This window comes from Coturnix japonica, chromosome 11 (genome assembly GCF_054131305.1).
Source record: "Coturnix japonica strain WE chromosome 11, WE-NBRP24, whole genome shotgun sequence".
Lineage (NCBI taxonomy): Eukaryota > Metazoa > Chordata > Aves > Galliformes > Phasianidae > Coturnix > Coturnix japonica.
The window spans coordinates 23093045-23112500 of record NC_140673.1 but is presented as its reverse complement, the minus strand read 5'-3'; the positions used below and the strand labels follow the sequence as shown (position 1 = coordinate 23112500).

The 19456-nt window shown below is 42.5% G+C and overlaps 1 protein-coding gene across 26 annotated transcripts in view; it reads right to left on the bottom strand.

Annotated features, from left to right (window-relative positions):
- ELAVL4 (ELAV like RNA binding protein 4) overlaps positions 1-19456 on the bottom strand; it is a 73382-nt gene that overhangs the window by 3596 nt on the left and 50330 nt on the right. For 18 of the 26 annotated variants that reach the window (XM_032446208.2, XM_085512349.1, XM_085512350.1 and 15 more), the window contains exons 3-6: positions 14672-14775; positions 5551-5704; positions 4924-5149; positions 3530-3568 (exon numbers count right to left, since the gene is read on the bottom strand). In XM_032446208.2, coding sequence (XP_032302099.2) covers positions 3530-3568; positions 4924-5149; positions 5551-5704; positions 14672-14775 — 523 coding nt within the window. The remainder of the gene's footprint in view (positions 1-3529; positions 3569-4923; positions 5150-5550; positions 5705-14671; positions 14776-19456) is intronic. The other 8 variants (XM_085512354.1, XM_085512358.1, XM_085512348.1 and 5 more) reach the window with 1 other exon arrangement.

Here is a 19456-nt window from a genome sequence, read left to right as displayed (position 1 = left end):
ACTTCAAAGTAAACAACCAAGTGTTAACTTAGGTTCTCAATCCTACCCCTGGAAAATTACCGTGTAGCAACCTGGGCCTCCTAACTCCTATGCATGCAGGAGGGACGTCTACTAGACAAAGGACTGAACCTGCACCTAAAGGATTTTCCCTTCAAGGATAAAGCTCGCTGAAACATGATAAACATCTAGAAAGAAGTGCTAAGGACAAACTACAAGTCAAACACGGCCTTCACATTCTGCTTAAAAAGGTCTCCACATGTTTGCCTCATATTTCCAACATCATGTTGTTTCAGAATGATGGAAAACTCGTAATTTACTTTTAAGAAGCTTGCTGTGCAAAAACCAGAGCTTTCTGAAGTTTAACTGACAAATTAACATGAAATGGCATTGTCAGGATTCAGCTGTACCAGTAACCTCATGTGGCTGAACGGACTAACTAGCTCTGGAAGTGGCAGGCTGTAATTCTCCCCTCACAGCCCTTTGACATAAACTGGAAAAAAAAATCCAGTTAAAAAAGGCCTAAAGTCAGTCAGCCAAATATACAAAGATTTACACAGCAACCATGAAGTAGAACAGTGCATCAATGTAATTAGTGGGCATATGTCAACTAATACCTTCGAACTCCATGTCTGTAGAAAGATCTTAGGCTCTTCAGATAATGAATGGAAGGAGAGAGAGAAGCTCCTGGAGATCTAATACAGAACTCTTAAGCTCCCTGTTGTGTTTATCTAAACACGTGAACTAGAAAGCTGAAGCCAGGTGGTTTGTTCATGGACAAAGAACCAGCACAGATGAGCACAGGCTGGGCAGGATCTAAGGAGGACACGTGAACAGCCTTCTGCTTGAAGCCAGACTAAGTGGAGTGACACTGAGCCCCACCCACAGAAGCTTTTGAAATCTCCAAGGGTTGCCCTTCTGCAACTGACCTCTAAGAACAGCCTGATTTCATCTTCTTTTTATTGCCCTTGTAGGTATCTAAAGACAGCAATCTGAATTCTGGGGCTGAATTCTGTATTTACGTTTCCTGAATTTCACCAGGTTCCTCCAGCTTGGCAAAGTCACCCCAATAGCAGCCAGCAGCATAAGGACCGCCCCTACTCCTGCACCACACCAGTGCCACCCAGTTACAGGGAGGTGTGCTGCAGCCTGTGACTCAGGTTATTAATGAGGATGTTAAGCAGTATCAGCCTTCAGGATCAACATAATTTTCCTTTCATCAGTTCGAAAAAAAAAAATGACATGATTTCTGAAGCTACACTTTGGGATATGTTTTAAAATAACAACTGCACAGAGAAAAAGTCTTAAAAACCCAGTTTCACACCAATTCAATGATGAGTTTTAGTACCAGAATTGAGTAATAATTATTCCTCAGGACTTTGAGTGAAGACTGAGGGAATGAAGGGGGACACTCACAGCATCACTAAGTGCTTGCTCACACTCCAAAACTTCTCGTCTTATAATTCCAATGTTTCCACACCTGTTTTGCTATCTGTGCATATTATGCAGCATATACTTCATAACTATAAAACAAACTGCATCCTTGATGGCTGCTTCTTTTGACTCCTGATGGCACTTTATACATATATTTGAGGAAAGTAGATGCTTGGAATACACATTTGGAGCTGAGGGACATCACTGGGGTATTGCTACACTATAAAAGAGCAGTTTGCAAATGCTCACAAGCCTTGGATCCTCAGACATACACAGACGTTTGTAAAACAGCTTATTAAGAATAACTGACAGTCTTCCTACTGAACTTCACTTTTGCAAGTGAACATCCTTAGTTTCTCTCCCACATACTGGATCTAGCAGCAATATCACAACAACTCGTTCAGCAAGGCTCTGCTAACTTGCTTCTGGAGCTCAGGAAATGGGGATGGCAGAACAAAGCAAGCTTACTATCAAAAATACAATGTGACCTACTGCTGGGAGCTGAGCTGTGAGTTACACAGGTGACCTGAAGTCACTGTCAATAAAACCTATGGTCAACCCAGCACAGCTCATCTGCTGTCTGTATTCCCCTAAATACAGGATGCAGGAGAACAAACTGAGCCCCCAAATCCAGGATGATGATGCAGTTTAGAGTCAGTTCCAGAAATCAATACAGTATTTTTCTAGTGGCCCTATACCTATAATTACAGTTTGCTAGTAAAACTTTTCAACATCTGAAGGGAGAAAAAAAGCCAGTTCAGAATGCCTAAAGAACAACTATTTAAAACAAACAAGCCATTGCTATTTGAAGCGTATGCAGATATATGACCAACAAGCAGGAAGCTCATTTTTGTTCTCTCTAAAGGTAATATGAAATAGGAACTGTGAAGTCTCGCTAGTCAGAACCAAGCACTGCAATTCTGGGCAAGTAAAAAAACCCAAAGAGAACTCCCTGAACACCACCATCTTCTGAGAGTTATTCACATCTGATAGATACTCAAGGCTTCTGCAGTTTCCGGCAACTCATCAAGAGACAAAGGAGAGGGAAGGACAAGGGAGAAGCAGAGCATGGCACATTCTGGTGGCCTGAGACCACCACCAAGTACACAGTAATGAAAACAACACACTGATCAACACGAGGAGCATGTAGGGAAAGCATGCAGCCTGTTTTGAGCACTGCTTCACTTCAATAAGCAGTCTTGCAATCTCTCTGTACAGTAGAGATCTCTCTGGCAGTAGTCAGCAGTATGCTCCTATCCTCTGCTAGCTACAGATATACTTACCGTACCATTTATGGCATGAGCTTTGTAAAAAGAAAAGAGATCAAGCCATTCTCATGTGTGGTGAGCAGACCATTCAGAACATTTAGTAGTATTTTCTCATCTTATCTGTGGCAATAGCTGGCTGTCTTACATCAGGAGTAAGACTACACCTTTATTTTGCCATAAAGTTTAGGAGAAACACTGACAATATGTCAACTTATTTTAGCTGTCAGACATTGAACACACTGATGAAACAGCATAAATGTTTGCACATCAGCTGGACTTTCACACACAAGAGCACATACACACAAACACATCGCTACATGAAACGGAAAAGAAATCAAGCATCACTAAAATTTCAAAGCATTAAACCTGTAACAAAAGAAACACAGGGCAGATTAAGGTGCACACAGCTACAGCCTGAAGTCAGACTTGGGAAGCCTGATGTAGGACGATGAAGGTTGTAACTGAGATTTGGACCACAGCAGCCTAATTCCGTTATCAAATCAGATTATTTACAAACTCAAGCTAATAACTCTGATTCTGAACCAAGAGGACAGGACAGCTTGAGTTTTTGGGTGCTGGTAGCTGTTGCACCTGAACCATTTGAGAAGCCCGCCTGTAAATAAAAAAAAAAGGTTGAAAAACCCACAGAATTTGTGTGGCCTCGAAAAGGAACAAAACCAACTGAAGTCCAAACTTAAAAAGAATTTGACATGCTGGTGGAAGAAAAGAAGGAATTAAAAAAAAAATAAAGTTAGTGAATTAAAAAAAATAAATTGTAGCACCAATCTGTGCCAACACGGACATCTGGCAATCTGTGGAATTCTAATTACCTCTTTACGCCATAGGCCATATTAAGCAAATTGTCCAGCCTGAAAAGAGAAGGAGGGTCTTTGGGTTAATGTCTCACAGATGGCAAGATCGCTCAATGGAACTATTATTAATAGTGTTCCATTTTCAAAGAAGAAACGTTCAACAAGTTTCCCACACATCTAAAGAGCCTAACAACTCGTGGCCTGCTTTGTTAAGTTTGAGATGGTGCTTAAAATGTCCACCACTGCATCTGAAGCAGTTTGAATTTACCTCCAGCCTTAACAAAATCCTTACTTCTCCTGGTTTGATTTGGTTTTAACAAGATTCACTTTTGGTTTGTCAATTTTTAAACAGTATTATGAAATCTTTGCTAATAATTCAACTGCTCACCTTCCAAGATAACTCGGAAAAAATGACAGTACAAAATGAATGGAACTGAAGAAAATCTTGACTTCAGCTACTTTAACGTAGTCTCCCCACAAGGATACACTTGGTAACAATTTCACACTGTGCATCAGCCTGAATGACCACCAGGTTTTGCAGAACACATACAATCGTCTGCTTTCTGTAAACCCTTTACTGATGGAACACTAAGCTGTGATTTCAAGGGACACAGCTGCATTGTAAGATATACGTTTACGTGTGCTTGCTTTTGAATTAGTCAAATTAATTTATGATCTTTGTTCATTAGCACTAGGCCACCGAAAAAACAGAATAACTTTTGAGTACTTTGGTAAAGCTACTCAGTTATGGAAACATTCCCTTTTTTTTCTCCCCCCCAAAACAGACTTCCATTTGAATGGTGAGGTGCTTGAAGGTTATTACAAGAATAACGAGCACATCACGTATTGCAAACACTAGCTTATGTATCAGATGGAATCAATATCTTCAGGTTATATTCAATAAAGGATCTTCAAAGATATCTGTAGAAACACATCAAGCACTAATACAAGGTCTCTTCACAGTGAGAGCAGATATCTTAGGCTAAATTTAATGATACTGCTGCCGACTGGAACAGACTCAGCTTTTTTCCTGCTACCAATCCATTGTCATTAACATCAAAGTCTGGGCTGCATCAAAACTGTAATAATACAGCACAAAATAAAAGCATTACCCCCAAAATTGCTAAGAACAGGGTAGTCACTGCTCACTTGATTATCTGTGTAACTTTGTTCTGTCCTCCCTTTTTCTATGAGACTTCATGAGATCTGATAGTACAGTACTTCAGCTGTTTTAGTAAATACAACATGACTACTGCTGTCAGCAGATTTTCCTCCTCATTCTCCAGGAAAGAATATTTAATTTTACAAAGAAAATCAGGTCAGCCCACGCAACTAAAGCACATTTCTCCTGCACAGCACCTGCCCCACATCGTCGTCGCTGGTAGAACTTCAGTTCTTTTCCAGGTAATTACCTGAATCTCTGAGCCTGGTGGTGAAGCGGTCCAGGGTAGCGTCTGTTGGGAGATTGATACAGCTGTGAAAGGAGTGCCTGGCTTGTTTTCTGGCTGGGGTTATTGGCAAACTTCACAGTAATTGGTTCCGTAGCACCGCTAGGCTTCTGGCCATTTAGTCCCTTTATGGCTTCTTCCGCCTCTATTCTCTTATCAAAACGGATAAATCCCACACCTCGAGAAACCCCTGGGAAGCAGAAACATGCAAACAAATGAATATATGCAGGAACGGCCTCATCCACGCCACAATGAAACAGAATGTTCATTTTGATTTACCACACTGCTTGCAAATGAAGGTAAGTCTTACAATAAAGAAAAATAACATTCCCCAGTTGTGTTCTTTGTAACCAGACCCTACAATATTTAATATAATTATTTCAAGGAAACAACATTGTGTTTTCCAGCCCCTCATTAAAGCAAATAACCAAGTACAACACTAAGCAATAACAACTATAGAGTACTGGGTTTGTATTTTAAACCAGAAAAAAATAAATCAATCACATCTTAAACCCAACCACCATCAAGCATTTGCAATTTTGCCATCCGGAAAAACATGCACGCATCAAGGAAACTTTGTTTTTGTTTAACCTGTGACTTGATCAACCAGAATCCGTGAGGTGATGATGCGCCCATATTGTGAGAATAACTGCTCTAATTCTTTCTGGGTCATCGTTTTCGGAAGGCCGCTGACATACAAGTTTGCATCTCTGATTGATGCTGAACTTGGACGGGCATATGACACCTAGGGATTTAAGAGAAAGAAATAACTGTTAGTAAGCAAAGCTGCTCTTTGCAATTTAAAGACAGATTTTCTTTTCCACAAGAATAAACTCTAAATGCAGTAGGCTGAACAGCCCCGGAGCTGAGGTGCTACCTGCCAAAAAAACCAAACCAGGAAAGGTTACGAGAACAGCAGTGGCTGGAGACTGTGACAACAACACAAGGGCTCTTTAAGCACAGGCACAAAATCGCTATTGTTCAGAGGTAGATTAATGTGTGACCTCCTACGCACTGCTCTGTAAATTTACCCCCATGAGTTGTGGGTGTAAAGGATGATGCGCTGCATCCAACATGCAATAACCTTAGAACACGCACAGCATCCTCAAGTTGTAGGGTGCTTCTCTTCAAGTGTTTGAAACAGATCAGGTTATTGTCAGAGTGATCTTTTGTGCTCTCTGTATTCTCACCCTGTGCTGGCAAAACCTGCTCCCAATGAACAGCAAAGCACTGCTGAAATTCAACTAAATGAACATCTGCTCAGGGAACTGCACGCTGACACTCATTGTCATATCTGCAGTTTATCACAAGAAGTTCCCTAGCGCTGTGAGCCCAAACCAGACCATAAAATATTATGGCCAAATAAACAAGAAAATCAAGACGAGGCACTGCATGTATGCCATCAAAAAATTATTAAATCAAATCCTTCAACTGCTCTTCTGCCTACAGAAACACATCCAGAGCTAAAAGAAAAATCTGATCTACAAATTGTAATCAGACCTATAAACTGCAGCACGTGCATGAAAAGCTCTCTGCGCTATTAAGACATACGCATTTAGCATAACAAATTGAACAAGAACACTTCCCGGATAAGGCCTAACTGCGAGCATTCAGCACAGAGCAGGAGGAATTACTTTGCAGCACATCGGAAACAGAGTCAGATCTAAAGCTGAATATTTTGTGCTTCATCTTGATTTAAATATAAACAGATCAGTATATTCCTGTATCACATCTTAAATTGCCTTCTGGAAGAAATGAGGGGTCCTGTCACAAACGTAACACTCTCAGTGATTGTCTTTCCCTTCTTCCCCAGCCTCAGCCCCAACACAAATGATGTCAAATGGATGTCTTTGTGTGTTTTATGTGTCAAAGAGTTGTCTTTATGCGCTCCACACCTAAAAATAGATGTTGACTCAACACAGAAAATGATGTGAATGACTAATATTTGCTTCCACTATCTTCTGCACATAATAGCAGACAAACTCAAGGGCTTTCGTTTTAATATTTTTGGCAACTTCTTTATAACTCGCACATTTATACGTAACCTTTTCAAACTAACATTTTGAGAGAAGGCTAAAAGGAGGAGATAGAAAAATTTTAGGAAAGAGATGGAAGAAAGGTTAAATAAAACCTTTACATTGACTGAGACAAGCTCAGGGGAAGCACAGAGGCATAACAAGCTGGAAAACACTAGACTCAGTGCTTGAGATCAGTTTTGCTGTGTGGTTTGGTGGCTTCACACTCATCCCTCAGGCAAGTATTGCTGCACGGCCACAGTGTGATCTGGCATGGGCTCTGGAAGACAGGCAGGCCCAGCCTTAAAGCCTGCCACAACTGAGAGACCTGCAGCCAGGTGTGAGGGATGGGACCAGGGTCAGCATTTGAATTTCAGAGCATGGCCACGTAGCAGGCTGGAGGACCAGCCCCACACTGGGTACAGAGCACGGGGCTGAGCCCATCTCCTGAGGGCGGACATGCTTCAGCTACCCACAGCCAGGCCCACCCACACCACATCAGGCCAAGCAGAGCCTCTACGCACCTCACCTTAAGATCCAGACACCTACAGCTTAACCTGCTTCAAGAACAACCTAAAAAACACTTAAGAGCCTCTCTGGAGCAGGGCCGGGGACCTTTCCTATTCCTCAAAACCAAGCGCTGCAAAATTAATAAAGTTTCTAGGAAAACAGCCAGGGGTTTCCTTTGGGTTTTCTCACTCTGGCACATTCATTAACCAAATGCCACATTACAGGGAAGATGAAAAGTAGTGGGATATGCAAAAACACCACTTCCCAGAGCACCGAGTGCTTGACATTTTATATATAAATACATACACAAACCACTATGTAGGGGGAAAAAAAAAGGCTCAGCTCTTTTCTTGTGGGCTATGCAGAAATGCAGAGCTAAGACACTCAGAAATTCATCTTCTCTCAGTACATGCAAGATGCATCATCACTCAGATCTCATTTTCCCCTGCAATCAAACACTCAGGTTGCAGGGGAGCCTGGGCCAAAGAAGGAAGCAGCCTAAAGTAACTCAGCTCTCTTTAATATCAAGGAGAAAAGGTTGCAAGCTGAATGGACACGAGGCAGTCGTGTCAATTATTTATCTCCTTTTGAATCTTTTTCATCTTCCCTCTCAGGTCAGCCAATGACAAATCAATTGGTTACACCACACCAACCTGCTTTCAAGTTATTGCTCAGTCAGTGCTGAGGACAGGAAGTCTTCCCATGCATTAACTACCTAAGGAAGAAAACATCCATCCCATCGCTCCATCTGACCAAAAGAAACGTGTACTATGGAAGTTAAAATGGGTGCTGAAATCAGCTCTCATCACTATATAAGCATTCAGGAAGAAGGCTGCATTAATTCTTCATATTTACTGCTCACAGCAGTGTTAATGCCCCCGTAATGAAACAGCTTGTTGAAAACAGAATATGGAAATCTCAGCCACAAGAAGAAACCAGCACGAGACAAAGTACACCAAACTGCTGCCTGAACTGGGCATTTCTCAGCACAAGTGTCTGCATGTTTGTATGGACACGACGCTGCATTTCACTACATAAGATTATCCTGTGTTCCGTTGCAACGAAGATAAAATACCATCTGATTCATTTTATGGCTTACCAACCTCCAATGGTAGTTTCTAAAGTATATAGAGAGTAACTGTGGAAAACAATATCCTAGCTAGGATCTCTCATCTGTGAGCATCAGCCTGTAAGGGCTTCTCTCCAGGATGAGCTGCCTTCAAAAAAGTCTAGGCTGCACTGCTCTCTAAACACACTACTGGGGAGATACAGGGTCCAGCCCTTCATGCCTTTCACAGTAATGAGCCATTCTCTTTGCTCATGAGCAAAGAAGAATCTCCAAGTCAAAGCAATTACCTTCCCTATCAATTCCATACTATTTCCCAATGCGGACAACTTTTTGAAAGATGTCTAATCTCCAGACTTCCCAGCATGTAAATTAAGTCTGGTCTTTCATAGTCAGACAGCCCACAAAGGCACCTAGAGGCACAAACACATCCAATTTGTCTCCCAAGGCACGGCTCTGGATGTTAATAGCCACCATTTCAAGAGCAATGCTCCTAACTGCTTTGCTGCTGTTTCTCTTCAAAGACTCCTTCAGCTCCAGTGCTAACCCTGGACTTGTCAAAGTTCTCATGTAAGGAACCAGAGTGACCTCCTGGCTGCCAGCTGCTACAGAGAGCACAGGGCTGTGAAGTGACACCCTGGGCAGCCTTCAGAAACTCCTGTGTAACATCTTCAGAAGTACTAAGCTTTGCTGTGACCTTAAAGGTGTTTCTGAAAGGCTTCGTTTTGTCTGCGTGACAAGCTCTCAGATGTAGGATCACTGGTGTGGTTCTGGGGTGAGTCACTCGGTTCTCATGCAAGGTCCAACTATGCAAAATGGGTCAAACCTGTCCTGCGTCCACTGCCTCCTACAGCAATGGTGGGCACTGGAAACACTTTAACAAAAGCAGTCAGAGCTTCACGGTGATTTTTGGAGAATGACAGTGCACTCCACCACACAGCAGTTCAGTGGTGTTTTGCAGGGACTCATGATTGCTGGTAAGATGCAATGGTCTATCCCAACACTTCAGGGAAAGCATCCACAAATGACAACCTACGGGCACTCCGGCTGCATCAAGAGCTGAGCTGGGAAATAATTGCTCCAGCTCCAATAGAATGAAAAAAGAGCTCACTGGCAAAACTGAAGCAGTTAAAAAAGACATTTCAATTAAAAGCAGATGCACAAAACTACAGGTAAAGACTCTCTGGTGTCTGCTGAAAGCGGCAGAGCCAAATCTGAGCCTTCCAGTTCACCCCCTTGAAAGGTCCTTTGAGTCACATCATCGCTACAGGCAAAGGGATTTGTTAACCAGCACTGAGGTCCAAACAAGAAGGCAGACAGAAACCCTTAAAGAGCAAACACCTCAAACTCCATCACAGCTTTCCAGATCTGAAAAATCCCTCCACCCAAGGCTTTTTATCTGAGCGCCACAGTTGCAGCACACACCTCTTATGAGCATTCTAAAGTGCAGAATCTCAGGATAAGCCATTACCTCAATGAGCAAAGGAGGAACAGAGCAGCCATGTCCCAAACCTGCATCTGCATGTCCTGTAACTTGAATTTCCAGAGAAGGAAGGTGTGTACCACACACTGTGGCTCTGTGGAGCAGCACATGCAGACCTTCACAACACACAGCCAGCCTCACCATCCCTATTGCTCAGCTCCTGACATCCCCACAGCCCCGCTCAGACCCACCACCAACAGCTGTTCCTTCCACAGAGGGGACCAGAGGCAGCTGATCCCTGGTTATCCTACAGTAACAGGATGGGCTACAGCTTGGCAGACACCACAAGAGCTGCACAGGCAGGCAGACAGCCTGAATATTGTAGAAATACTGCCTTTAGAGAAATACCAGAGCAACCAAACAGCCGAGTAGTAGCACTGTTACTTCACAGCCAGAAAATATGGGAGTATTTTCTCCCACAGACCTATTTGCTGTATTTTCAACTACCACCACCCTGTCCTCTCCATCAGAACAGATTGGAGTAAAGCAGAAGTAAACATACAAACAGAAAAATAGCAGTAGTTCCATCCCTTGTTATTTCTTAACTGGAAATTAGAATAAACTGAGATACAGTGGTCCTCTGACCAGAGAGGAATGATGCTATTTCTTTGCTACTAAGTCCACCAAAGCTTTAAGACAGAAGGAATTCAGGGCTCACAGAGCCCAGCACCTTCTCCCTCACACAGGGTTCTTTCCACTCCAGCACTTGGCACAGCATGTTACCTGCTCCTGTGGGAGAAGAACAAAACAAACCTATTTCTCAGACAACAGAGAAAAGGAAGGAGGAAGGGGACATAAGACCACACGTCAGGTGGTCAGCTGCTACCTTTTTATTTCAGACCCGCTTTCAGAATTCTGTTCTGCCCTTGTTCCAGCATCCCCCAACGTGAACCAGGTCACCTGAATCACCGCTAAACAGCAGAACACCTCCTTCGTGTCCATTCAGATGCTGCCCGCTTCTTTTCAGGGCAATGTAGGATTTCATCCCCATGCACCACACATTGTTTTCTCATATTTGATGCAACTGAATTGCGAGGCAATCTTCAACAGCAGCAGTGACCTTTCATATGCTTTTATGGATGGGCAAATTTGATTTCTAAAAATAGATTCAATTTCTGGAATATACATTTACTTCAACACATGCTGCATCTTCCCTCATTCTAGATTATTTCATAGAACTATGCCAACCTTTAGCTATAAAAATGAAGTAAAGCCCTTTTCCCCCCCATCACAAAATGAGGGTGCTATGAAACAGCATAAATAACACATGCCCTGCGATCAGCTAAGGAGGAACATAACGTGTATAACTTATTACCACCGAACTTCCTTCAATGCTTGCTTCCCCCTAACAGATCTCTGCAAACAGTCACCTCTCGACTTTGACTTGAAAGGGCATCACTGACTTAAATAAAATGCACATCAATATTTTAGCTGCCTCAGTGAAAAGGGATTATTTATTGTAACAATGAAATAACCAAACGCGTGCCTTTCGGTTATTTCAGTCTGCACATCTGAGAGCGGGCTGTGCTGGGCTGTTCTGCTGATGCTGCTGGAAGTCAGATCCTCCGGAGCCAGCATGGCCGCTCTGCAACACATCAGGAGGAAGAGAGAACATTCAGCTGCCATGAGATGTTACAGGAGCAAGAAGGACAGGATCTGGGGACACGTGCAGAACTGGAAGCTATTGAAATTATTTTTTTTTTTCTTCTCGTCAACAGGAATTAAGGTTTATGGGGTCAAAAAACAAGTGCAAATGTGACCCCCTGGAGCCAGCTATCGCCCAGCCCAGGCACACAGACACAGGACTGCTGAAGCAAGGAGATGGGAACAGCCAGCAGGGCCAAGGTGACCTTGGGGTGCAGAAGCAATCCATGACTCTAAAAGGCCTTGCACAGCTTATTTAGGTGAACTTGCTACTCAGGCAGCTGCCAGATAAAACAGCTGAAGAAATACTAGTGCGGGCTGCAGCTACCCAGCATCCGCAGACAGGCAGAGGCCGAGGGCTCAACCCATCCATCAGCACTGCACTACAGATCCATTCTGCAGAACAAAAGCTGAGCTGTGCTCGCAAAGACAACAGCAGAAATTCACGCTCACTGCTTCTCCCATTCAATGCTATTTTAGCGTTTAACTAACTTATTTTTAGCCTACAGGACTATATGCCACCAAGTCCCTCTCTTAATATTTAATCTGAGAAACTTTTAAAATGCATTGGGGTGAGCCTTTAATAACTGTGAGTGCATCTTAGCTAGACTAAGGTAATGGGCTGTAGTAATCAGGCAGAAGAATTCCAGGAGACAGCATGCTCCAGAACATGGCAGGGAACCCCTCTGTGCTGTGGGGCAGTGCTGCATGGGGAGCAGGGGAACATTGCAATGCTGAGTATGGCTCTATTGCTCCAGGGACATGACTAGTGGCTGGGCACTGCTCAGTGAGCACCAACATGGGAAGGCCTCCTTCTCTACAGCAGCGCCAGAAAGGCAGCCCTCATCTGGGAAGACTTTCCTAAATGAGCATTGATACAGCTAAGAAACACAAAAAGCTGTGGGTAAGGTGAGGCAGCCACACACAATCCTGCAATTAACAACACGGTTAGAGGCAGCTGGTTTGGTGTCCTTCTGTAAAGGTTGGCTACTTCAAGAGAAGACTCCTTCAGTTTTGTTGGTGGTTATAGCGTTAATATTTGAAGGCATGTTAAGTCTACACAGTTCCTCCCAGCTCCTATACACGTAGATTAGATTGATCTGTGATTAATAGATTCAATGGCTTTTAGGAGCCCAACAAAATGTCATGTGCTCCAAAGAAGTATTGCAGCTATTAATAAGCATGAAATAAACCCCAATCTAACAAACTATTGGTATTCATAAAATTCAAAAGGAATAAAAAAGTAAAAGGAAAAAACATTTGGCAAAGAAGTTCTGGCATTGTAGGTTTCTGTGCAGCACAAATTTCATTATTAAAGATAAACTATTAAGCCTTTCCTTTTCAATTCTGCAATTTAATTATGTGCAAGCATGAGAAATGTAAAATCATTTGAGGAGTTTTTGGAGGTTATTTTTAAGCTTACATGGTTCTGTAACTGTGGAGTATCAAATAAACAGTATGGCTCACAAAAATAAGAAGCGTACCACACAAAATGAGCACTTAGGACAAGAAATGCAGCACCTCTGATCAAGCTGAAGAGTGGCCAAAAAGTAGATCTGTTTTTAAAGATCTAAAACAAGCGAGGCATTAATCAGTACTGAGTTTGTATTGGAGTATTTACAACGCAGTAAGTGTCCTCCAAATATTTGACTCTTCCTGACAATACAGAAGTAATCTGGAGAGCGACTTCTTACTGCTCAGCTTCTAACTGTAAGCAGAAGAAAGTGCTGAGCCCAAGCACGCATTTCCACCTGCAGTGGTAGATAAGACCAGAGATTCTGCTGCTCTGCCAAATATTTTCCTGTGAATTTTTCCTCTCAATTTAACTGCACAAAAATCGGGCTGAGAGTACTCAGATATAAACCTGCATCCATATCCATGAGATGGACCTGTCTGGTCTAAGGAAGGCCTGGATGGAGCAAGGTCCATACAACTGCTCTGCTCCAAGCTCTCAGAACCTCCACTCCTGACCACAGCAGAGAAAGCTTGCTCAAAATGATGCCAATAAACTAAAAATATATATAATTTTGCCTTAAAGAACAACACTACCTAAAGCCCAGCCTTTACAGAGAAAAAGAGTGCTGACCATATGTTACCTTCTAAGATAAGCTGGTTCATGTTCCATGGACATTTTCAAAACCAAATTATTCTATTTTTATATTCTATAACATTTTTAGCTTTCAGCACAAACGAAGCACAGAAGAACGTTAAGAAAACGCTACAAGTCCAAGTTCAGCATTCTCAAATCCTCTACCACAGTTTCAATTGCATTTGCTGCTTTGTCCCCTCCAGTTTTTTGATTCATGCCCTAAGCTGTACTATTTATCGGGATGCAGAAATCTCCCGTAAGCCTTCCTGAAACAGCTTCATCAACCAGGCAGCAAACAACACGACTGTAGAAATTTGCTTTTCTTGGGAGACCACTAAAAGAGGTCATTGAATAACTAATGGTCTATTACAACAATGAGACGAGAGACTTCAGTGGGATCTCTAATCCCTCCAGCTTTTAAAAGAGTAAATCAGACTAAGGATAGGGAAATGGAGATTTTTTTGGAGAATGAAATATCCTAACTTGACAAATGTACCTTCAATACCTGCTAATGACACAAGCGCCACTGAAGACTAATTCCACGTGAAGCTACTTCCCATTAAGACAAAGGAAATTGTGCAAGTTAATTACAAATACGTGGTCCTGTATCTTACATCTGTTTACGGTAACAGCATCACTGCGGCTGTTCTATTCTACATTTAAATCTCATTGCAACTTTTTAAAGGAGAAGAAATAACAGGAGGCTCCTTAACAACAGCAGCAATCTTACAGAAGAGATTTCATCTCCTGCACATCTTTCCCCCCCACCACCTCCAAGAAGGAGCTTCTTAGCTGAGCACCCCTTGCAATGACAGATTAAAAGTAGTGGCGAAATTGCCAGAAACTGTTAAAACAACTTTATCTTCTTCCTCAATTGAAGCAAAAGGCTTTCCATGTAGTCTTACCTTTATGGTTTTGGTCTGGAGTCTGAGTCCATTTAAAGTGTTAATGGCTTTCTCTGCATCCTTTGGATCAATGTAGTTAACAAATCCATATCCTAAACTCTGCCCTGTTGAAACAAGAAACAAGGAAAAAAGGACTCAGTGATTTTTTTTTTGTTGTTTGGAAGCACACACAGCTTTCCATAACACAATCAACATTTCCTTACACTGCTCCTTTCACCACTGCTATCCGCTATGGTCTGTATGCCATTCTGCAGTATTTCATTACCACCCAAAACTTTTACATTGGCTTCTGCCATTAAAGCTGTTGCTCAGAATATTGCGCTTGCAAAACAGAAGGAAGCAAGCCCACCCTTCTCCGAGAGGTCACTGTAAAGATACAAGGCTTGACATCAGCAGAATTAAAAGTTCCCAATAAACCTAACTGGTTGACTTGCCAGAACAGTAAGGAGGCCACCACTTCAAAATTACAAGCACACAAATGCTACAGTTTACAAACAAATCTATAGGTGTCCGAAAATGCAAAAGTTAAGAAGTAATGTTTTCGCATCAACCTTTAGGCAGCTGACTGGGAAGCAAACAGTTGCCCTTACATCTCATTTCATTGCTCTGCGATCAGCCTGGAAACGGGAGGAGAAAGGACAGCTCTTGGATAAAAGATTGCATTAAAGCTTCCCTCAGCGCATATGAGATGACAGCAAAAGCAAAACAGTACAACTGCTGCTGCGCATGGGATGGCAGGAGCCCATTTCAGCAGCCAAAATCATTCCTACAGCCTCTGTTCCTGCAGTTTGACTAGCCAAACCTTTCTCGTGTTTGCAGCTGGAAGAGGAGACCCGGTTTGCAACTCCGGCACCAGCAAGGCAGTGGCAGCAGCACTAGGAGAGCCTCATGCACACAGCATAGGGACAGAGCCGTGAGTCTGCAGGGGGCCATGGAAGCCCGTACCAAAGACACCTCTTCCCAGTTCCTACGAATTATATTGCAGCATCGATCTGTGAACGCAGTATGAGAACACAGCTTCCCCCTCCTTCCTCTCACACCTCCTCCTGAAGTTATTTTGCACATTCGGAAAACGCAGTAATTGCTACGTGTTTTTCCTTAAGGCACACGTACTTAAGGCCCCACAGGCACAGATAATCTCACTGCAAAGATCACACGAGCCCGAACAAGAAGCGGTGCCTCCTGCACCTTGGCCACATCTCTGCCCACATCCCTGGGATGTGAGCAAACCCAGCAAAAAGGGTAGTGTGAACACCCCCTTAAGGGGGGACAGCAGTGCCTGTGGACTTGGCTTGCCAGGAGGTTTCTATCCGCACAGCAATGAACCCGGCTCCCTCTCACTGGAAGAAAGCAGTGGCTGAGAAAGCAACCGCACACAGAGCGCCTTGATGTACCCCGCAGGCACGGACTCTGCCTCCTCGGCACAAGGCTTTGTTTCTTTGTCTTCTGGACTACAAAAAAAAAAAGCATCTGTGTTTTTCTCAGACAGTACCAAAAATACAGTGCTTGCTGCAACACAAATAGGGAGTGCTTCTGTCTTACGAAATCTGATCAAAGCACTAAAAGCTGCTAACCATGCTACAGAATACCTTAAAAATCCATGGAAACACTGCAGCTCATTCCTGAAGTGCCCACACGCAGGCGCATGGGTAAGAAATGGCTGTTTTAAACGACATTATATTCAGGGAGCAATTTCATCCAATCAATTCAACTTCAGAAGTATAAAAACATACCCAGTCCTCTTGGAGAGCTGAATTAATCCCAGCAGAAAATATTCTTACTAGAGTAACATGGCATTAACCAAGAGTGAACTGAGGGCTGCCTGAGCAGAAATACTAAGAAAATGCTCCTTCTGCTATGCCTTCCTCCTACTGCGTGTCCAAGGTTCTCCACATAGCCCTGGCTCCTGTGTATCTAAATGTACCTTAATGCATTTTGCTCAGAACAGTCCTAGGGAGAATGGAGACCTTCTCTAGAAAGCTACCCTTGTTTTGATAGAAGATAAAGGGAAACACAGGGATCAGGGCCTGGGTCACAAGTCTACCTGCCTACTCTTCCATCTCTCACACATTGATCCTCAGACACACAGCCAAGGAGGCTGCACAAGGTGCTGGGATTTGTGTCAGTCCAAACACAGGCTTGGGTGTCCCACCACTGCTATGCCCATGGCACAGGGGTTGGCCAGCTTCTATGCTACATGCAAGGACTGGAAACAAACAGGCATTTTGTCCAAGGCAAAGGATAAGGCGCACTAACATGAACAAAGCTGTTTTTGTGTATGTCTGTAGGACATAGTTTAAACTCAGCAATCACACTATCAAAACTCTGCTTATAGTAGTAGGTACACAGATATTATTTAATCTTTTTACCTCTGAACATCAATGAAATGTGTAACTAATGATGGTTGAAAGTTTGCTATCCATGAGCTATCATTGCTATTTCACATGAAGTGTCCTAACTGCTTTAGTGGCCGTTCTGAAGAAGTCAGGACATACCTACTTAGCATTCTGAACACTAAATTCCTGGTAATTAAAGAAAACCCAACAACTGAAGATAAAAAGGCCAAACCTTACACCCTTTGCAGTCTGAAATCTCAGTGCCGTTGTGTCAATTAGCAAATCCCCATTGCTGCGTGAGGCCACATGCTTCACTTTGCACCAAAGAAGCAGAAGGGAAAAATACCTTTTCATGAAGAGTGTGCCTCTTCAAAAAGATCTTTTGCTTGGACTACTTTGTGTTTTCAGCCATTCAGTATACAGCACATCTCCCCCGAATGCCACTGTTTAATGAAGAAAGACACACCTCTCCCAGAAAGTAAGAAAACGGAAAGAAAAATAAGCCCAGAACCAAAATCATTTTGTGCAGAGTTTTACGACTGCTGGCAGACATCATAAAGTTTTACTGTGCTAAACATTTACAGCTAAGAAGCAACAAAGAAAGATATACCCAGCTAAAAATATTATTTTCAAATTACTCTCAGGAGCAACACACCTTATGTCAGACAGAACAGACTCCAGAAATGAATAACTAAAAGCTGTTACTGGGAGAGAAAGAAAAGGATTTTATTTCTTCCTCGTATTCTGGAATAACAAAGTAAGGACTTGCGCTTTTATCCCTCTCCATTACATATTCCTACTGCATGCACACAAAAAGGGCAACATTTCTTAGGACGCAATCTGGCACCATAAAGTAAGCAGCTGGACCTCTCAGTGGGATACCACACAGACACTGAAGTTCATTCCCATGCCACACTTCCCAGGAACAGCACCGTAAATAGTAAATATTTTCTGTGATTTGGAATCTAATAGGTCACTGCATGCTGTGATTCAGTACGCTATGCAAGAGATATTTCTAGATGATCCTAAAACACCACCTTTTCCGTAGTGTTATTGCCATTTACTCTTTCATTACTAGTGAAACTTATTGAAAATAAGTAGCAGACCTCCTGCAATGAGGTAACAAACAGGTCCAGTTAGTGCTAGAAGTGATCCAGATTTCACTACCTTAGAATAAACAGTCAAAAAACTCAAACACGAAGCCAAGTCCAAGCCTGCAGTGTGAATACTGCCTATTTCAGAAGGTTTCACTCCAGAGCTGGAAAGAAATCAGATGAGCAATGTGGAAAAATAAACACTTCCTGTTCAGAACATTCAACCAAATGCCCTTAAACCTGCAACTACTAAAAAAGCCATACTAAGGCTTTCAAGGCCTGCACTTGCCTTCTTCTACCACACAGTCTGCTTGAGCCAGTGCCACATTTGAACCTGAAGAGATAAAAGGGAAACAGATGGCAATGGCAACTACAACAGAAATACCAGCTGAAATTGAGGTAAAAGGACCCAAAGAAACCCCTGGCTAGGAAAGCTCAGAATAACCATCATAAAAATAAAGAAACCACAGTGTGAAAAGAGAGACCTTCAAACTGGTACTGAGCCACCAGCAAATCTTAATAGCAAAAAGGCAGACAGCAAATGTATTACCTATGCCTAATGGATCAGTATAGAGTGCAGCCAGCAACTCAGATGGACACTGAGCAGCTGCTGCTAACATTGCTCATGTTTAAATGAGACCACTGGGCCACCTGCACAAAACAGCCCTCAAAAATAAGCAGCAAATGACTTATTTCCAGTAATTCCTAAAGCACCAAGCAAATTCCAGGTGTGTGAAAGAAAATTCCACACTGAAATTGAGAGAGGTTGGACTGGACAACCCAAGTATTCACAGGTCCATCAGCCTAGTGCTGAGCAAGGCAAAGTTACAGAACATTCGATATTGGACTCTAATAATGAAGGATTAGTGAGGTGTAATATAATCAGTGTCAATCAAATTAGCCCTACAGAAAATACATTCCGTCAAACTAAACTGACATCCTTCTTGATGAGATTACAAGTTGGACTTTAAATTTTAAGGATGTCAATTTAGTAGCATCCATAGACTTGGTCTTCTATAAAGCACTTGATTTGTTACTGTGTATTAATTGACTAAAAATTAACATGGTACACATTAAATGATTTAAAAAAAAAAAAAAATCAGCTGACATCTCAAACTAGAAGTTGTAAATAGGAAACCAACATTAAGATCTTTTCCTGCCCAACTCCTCTCTGTAAACAGATCTTGGCCCTGAACTATTAAAACATTTTTGTTGACAAGTGGAAACAAATCCCTGGTTTCAGAAGGTCGCAAACAGCAGAAGGATAAGATGAGAGGAAGTGAACCAAGTGAACAAAGCTCAGGTACAAAGCAACTGAAGCTCCTCAAAGTGTTCCAAGTAGCTGCATACCTTCG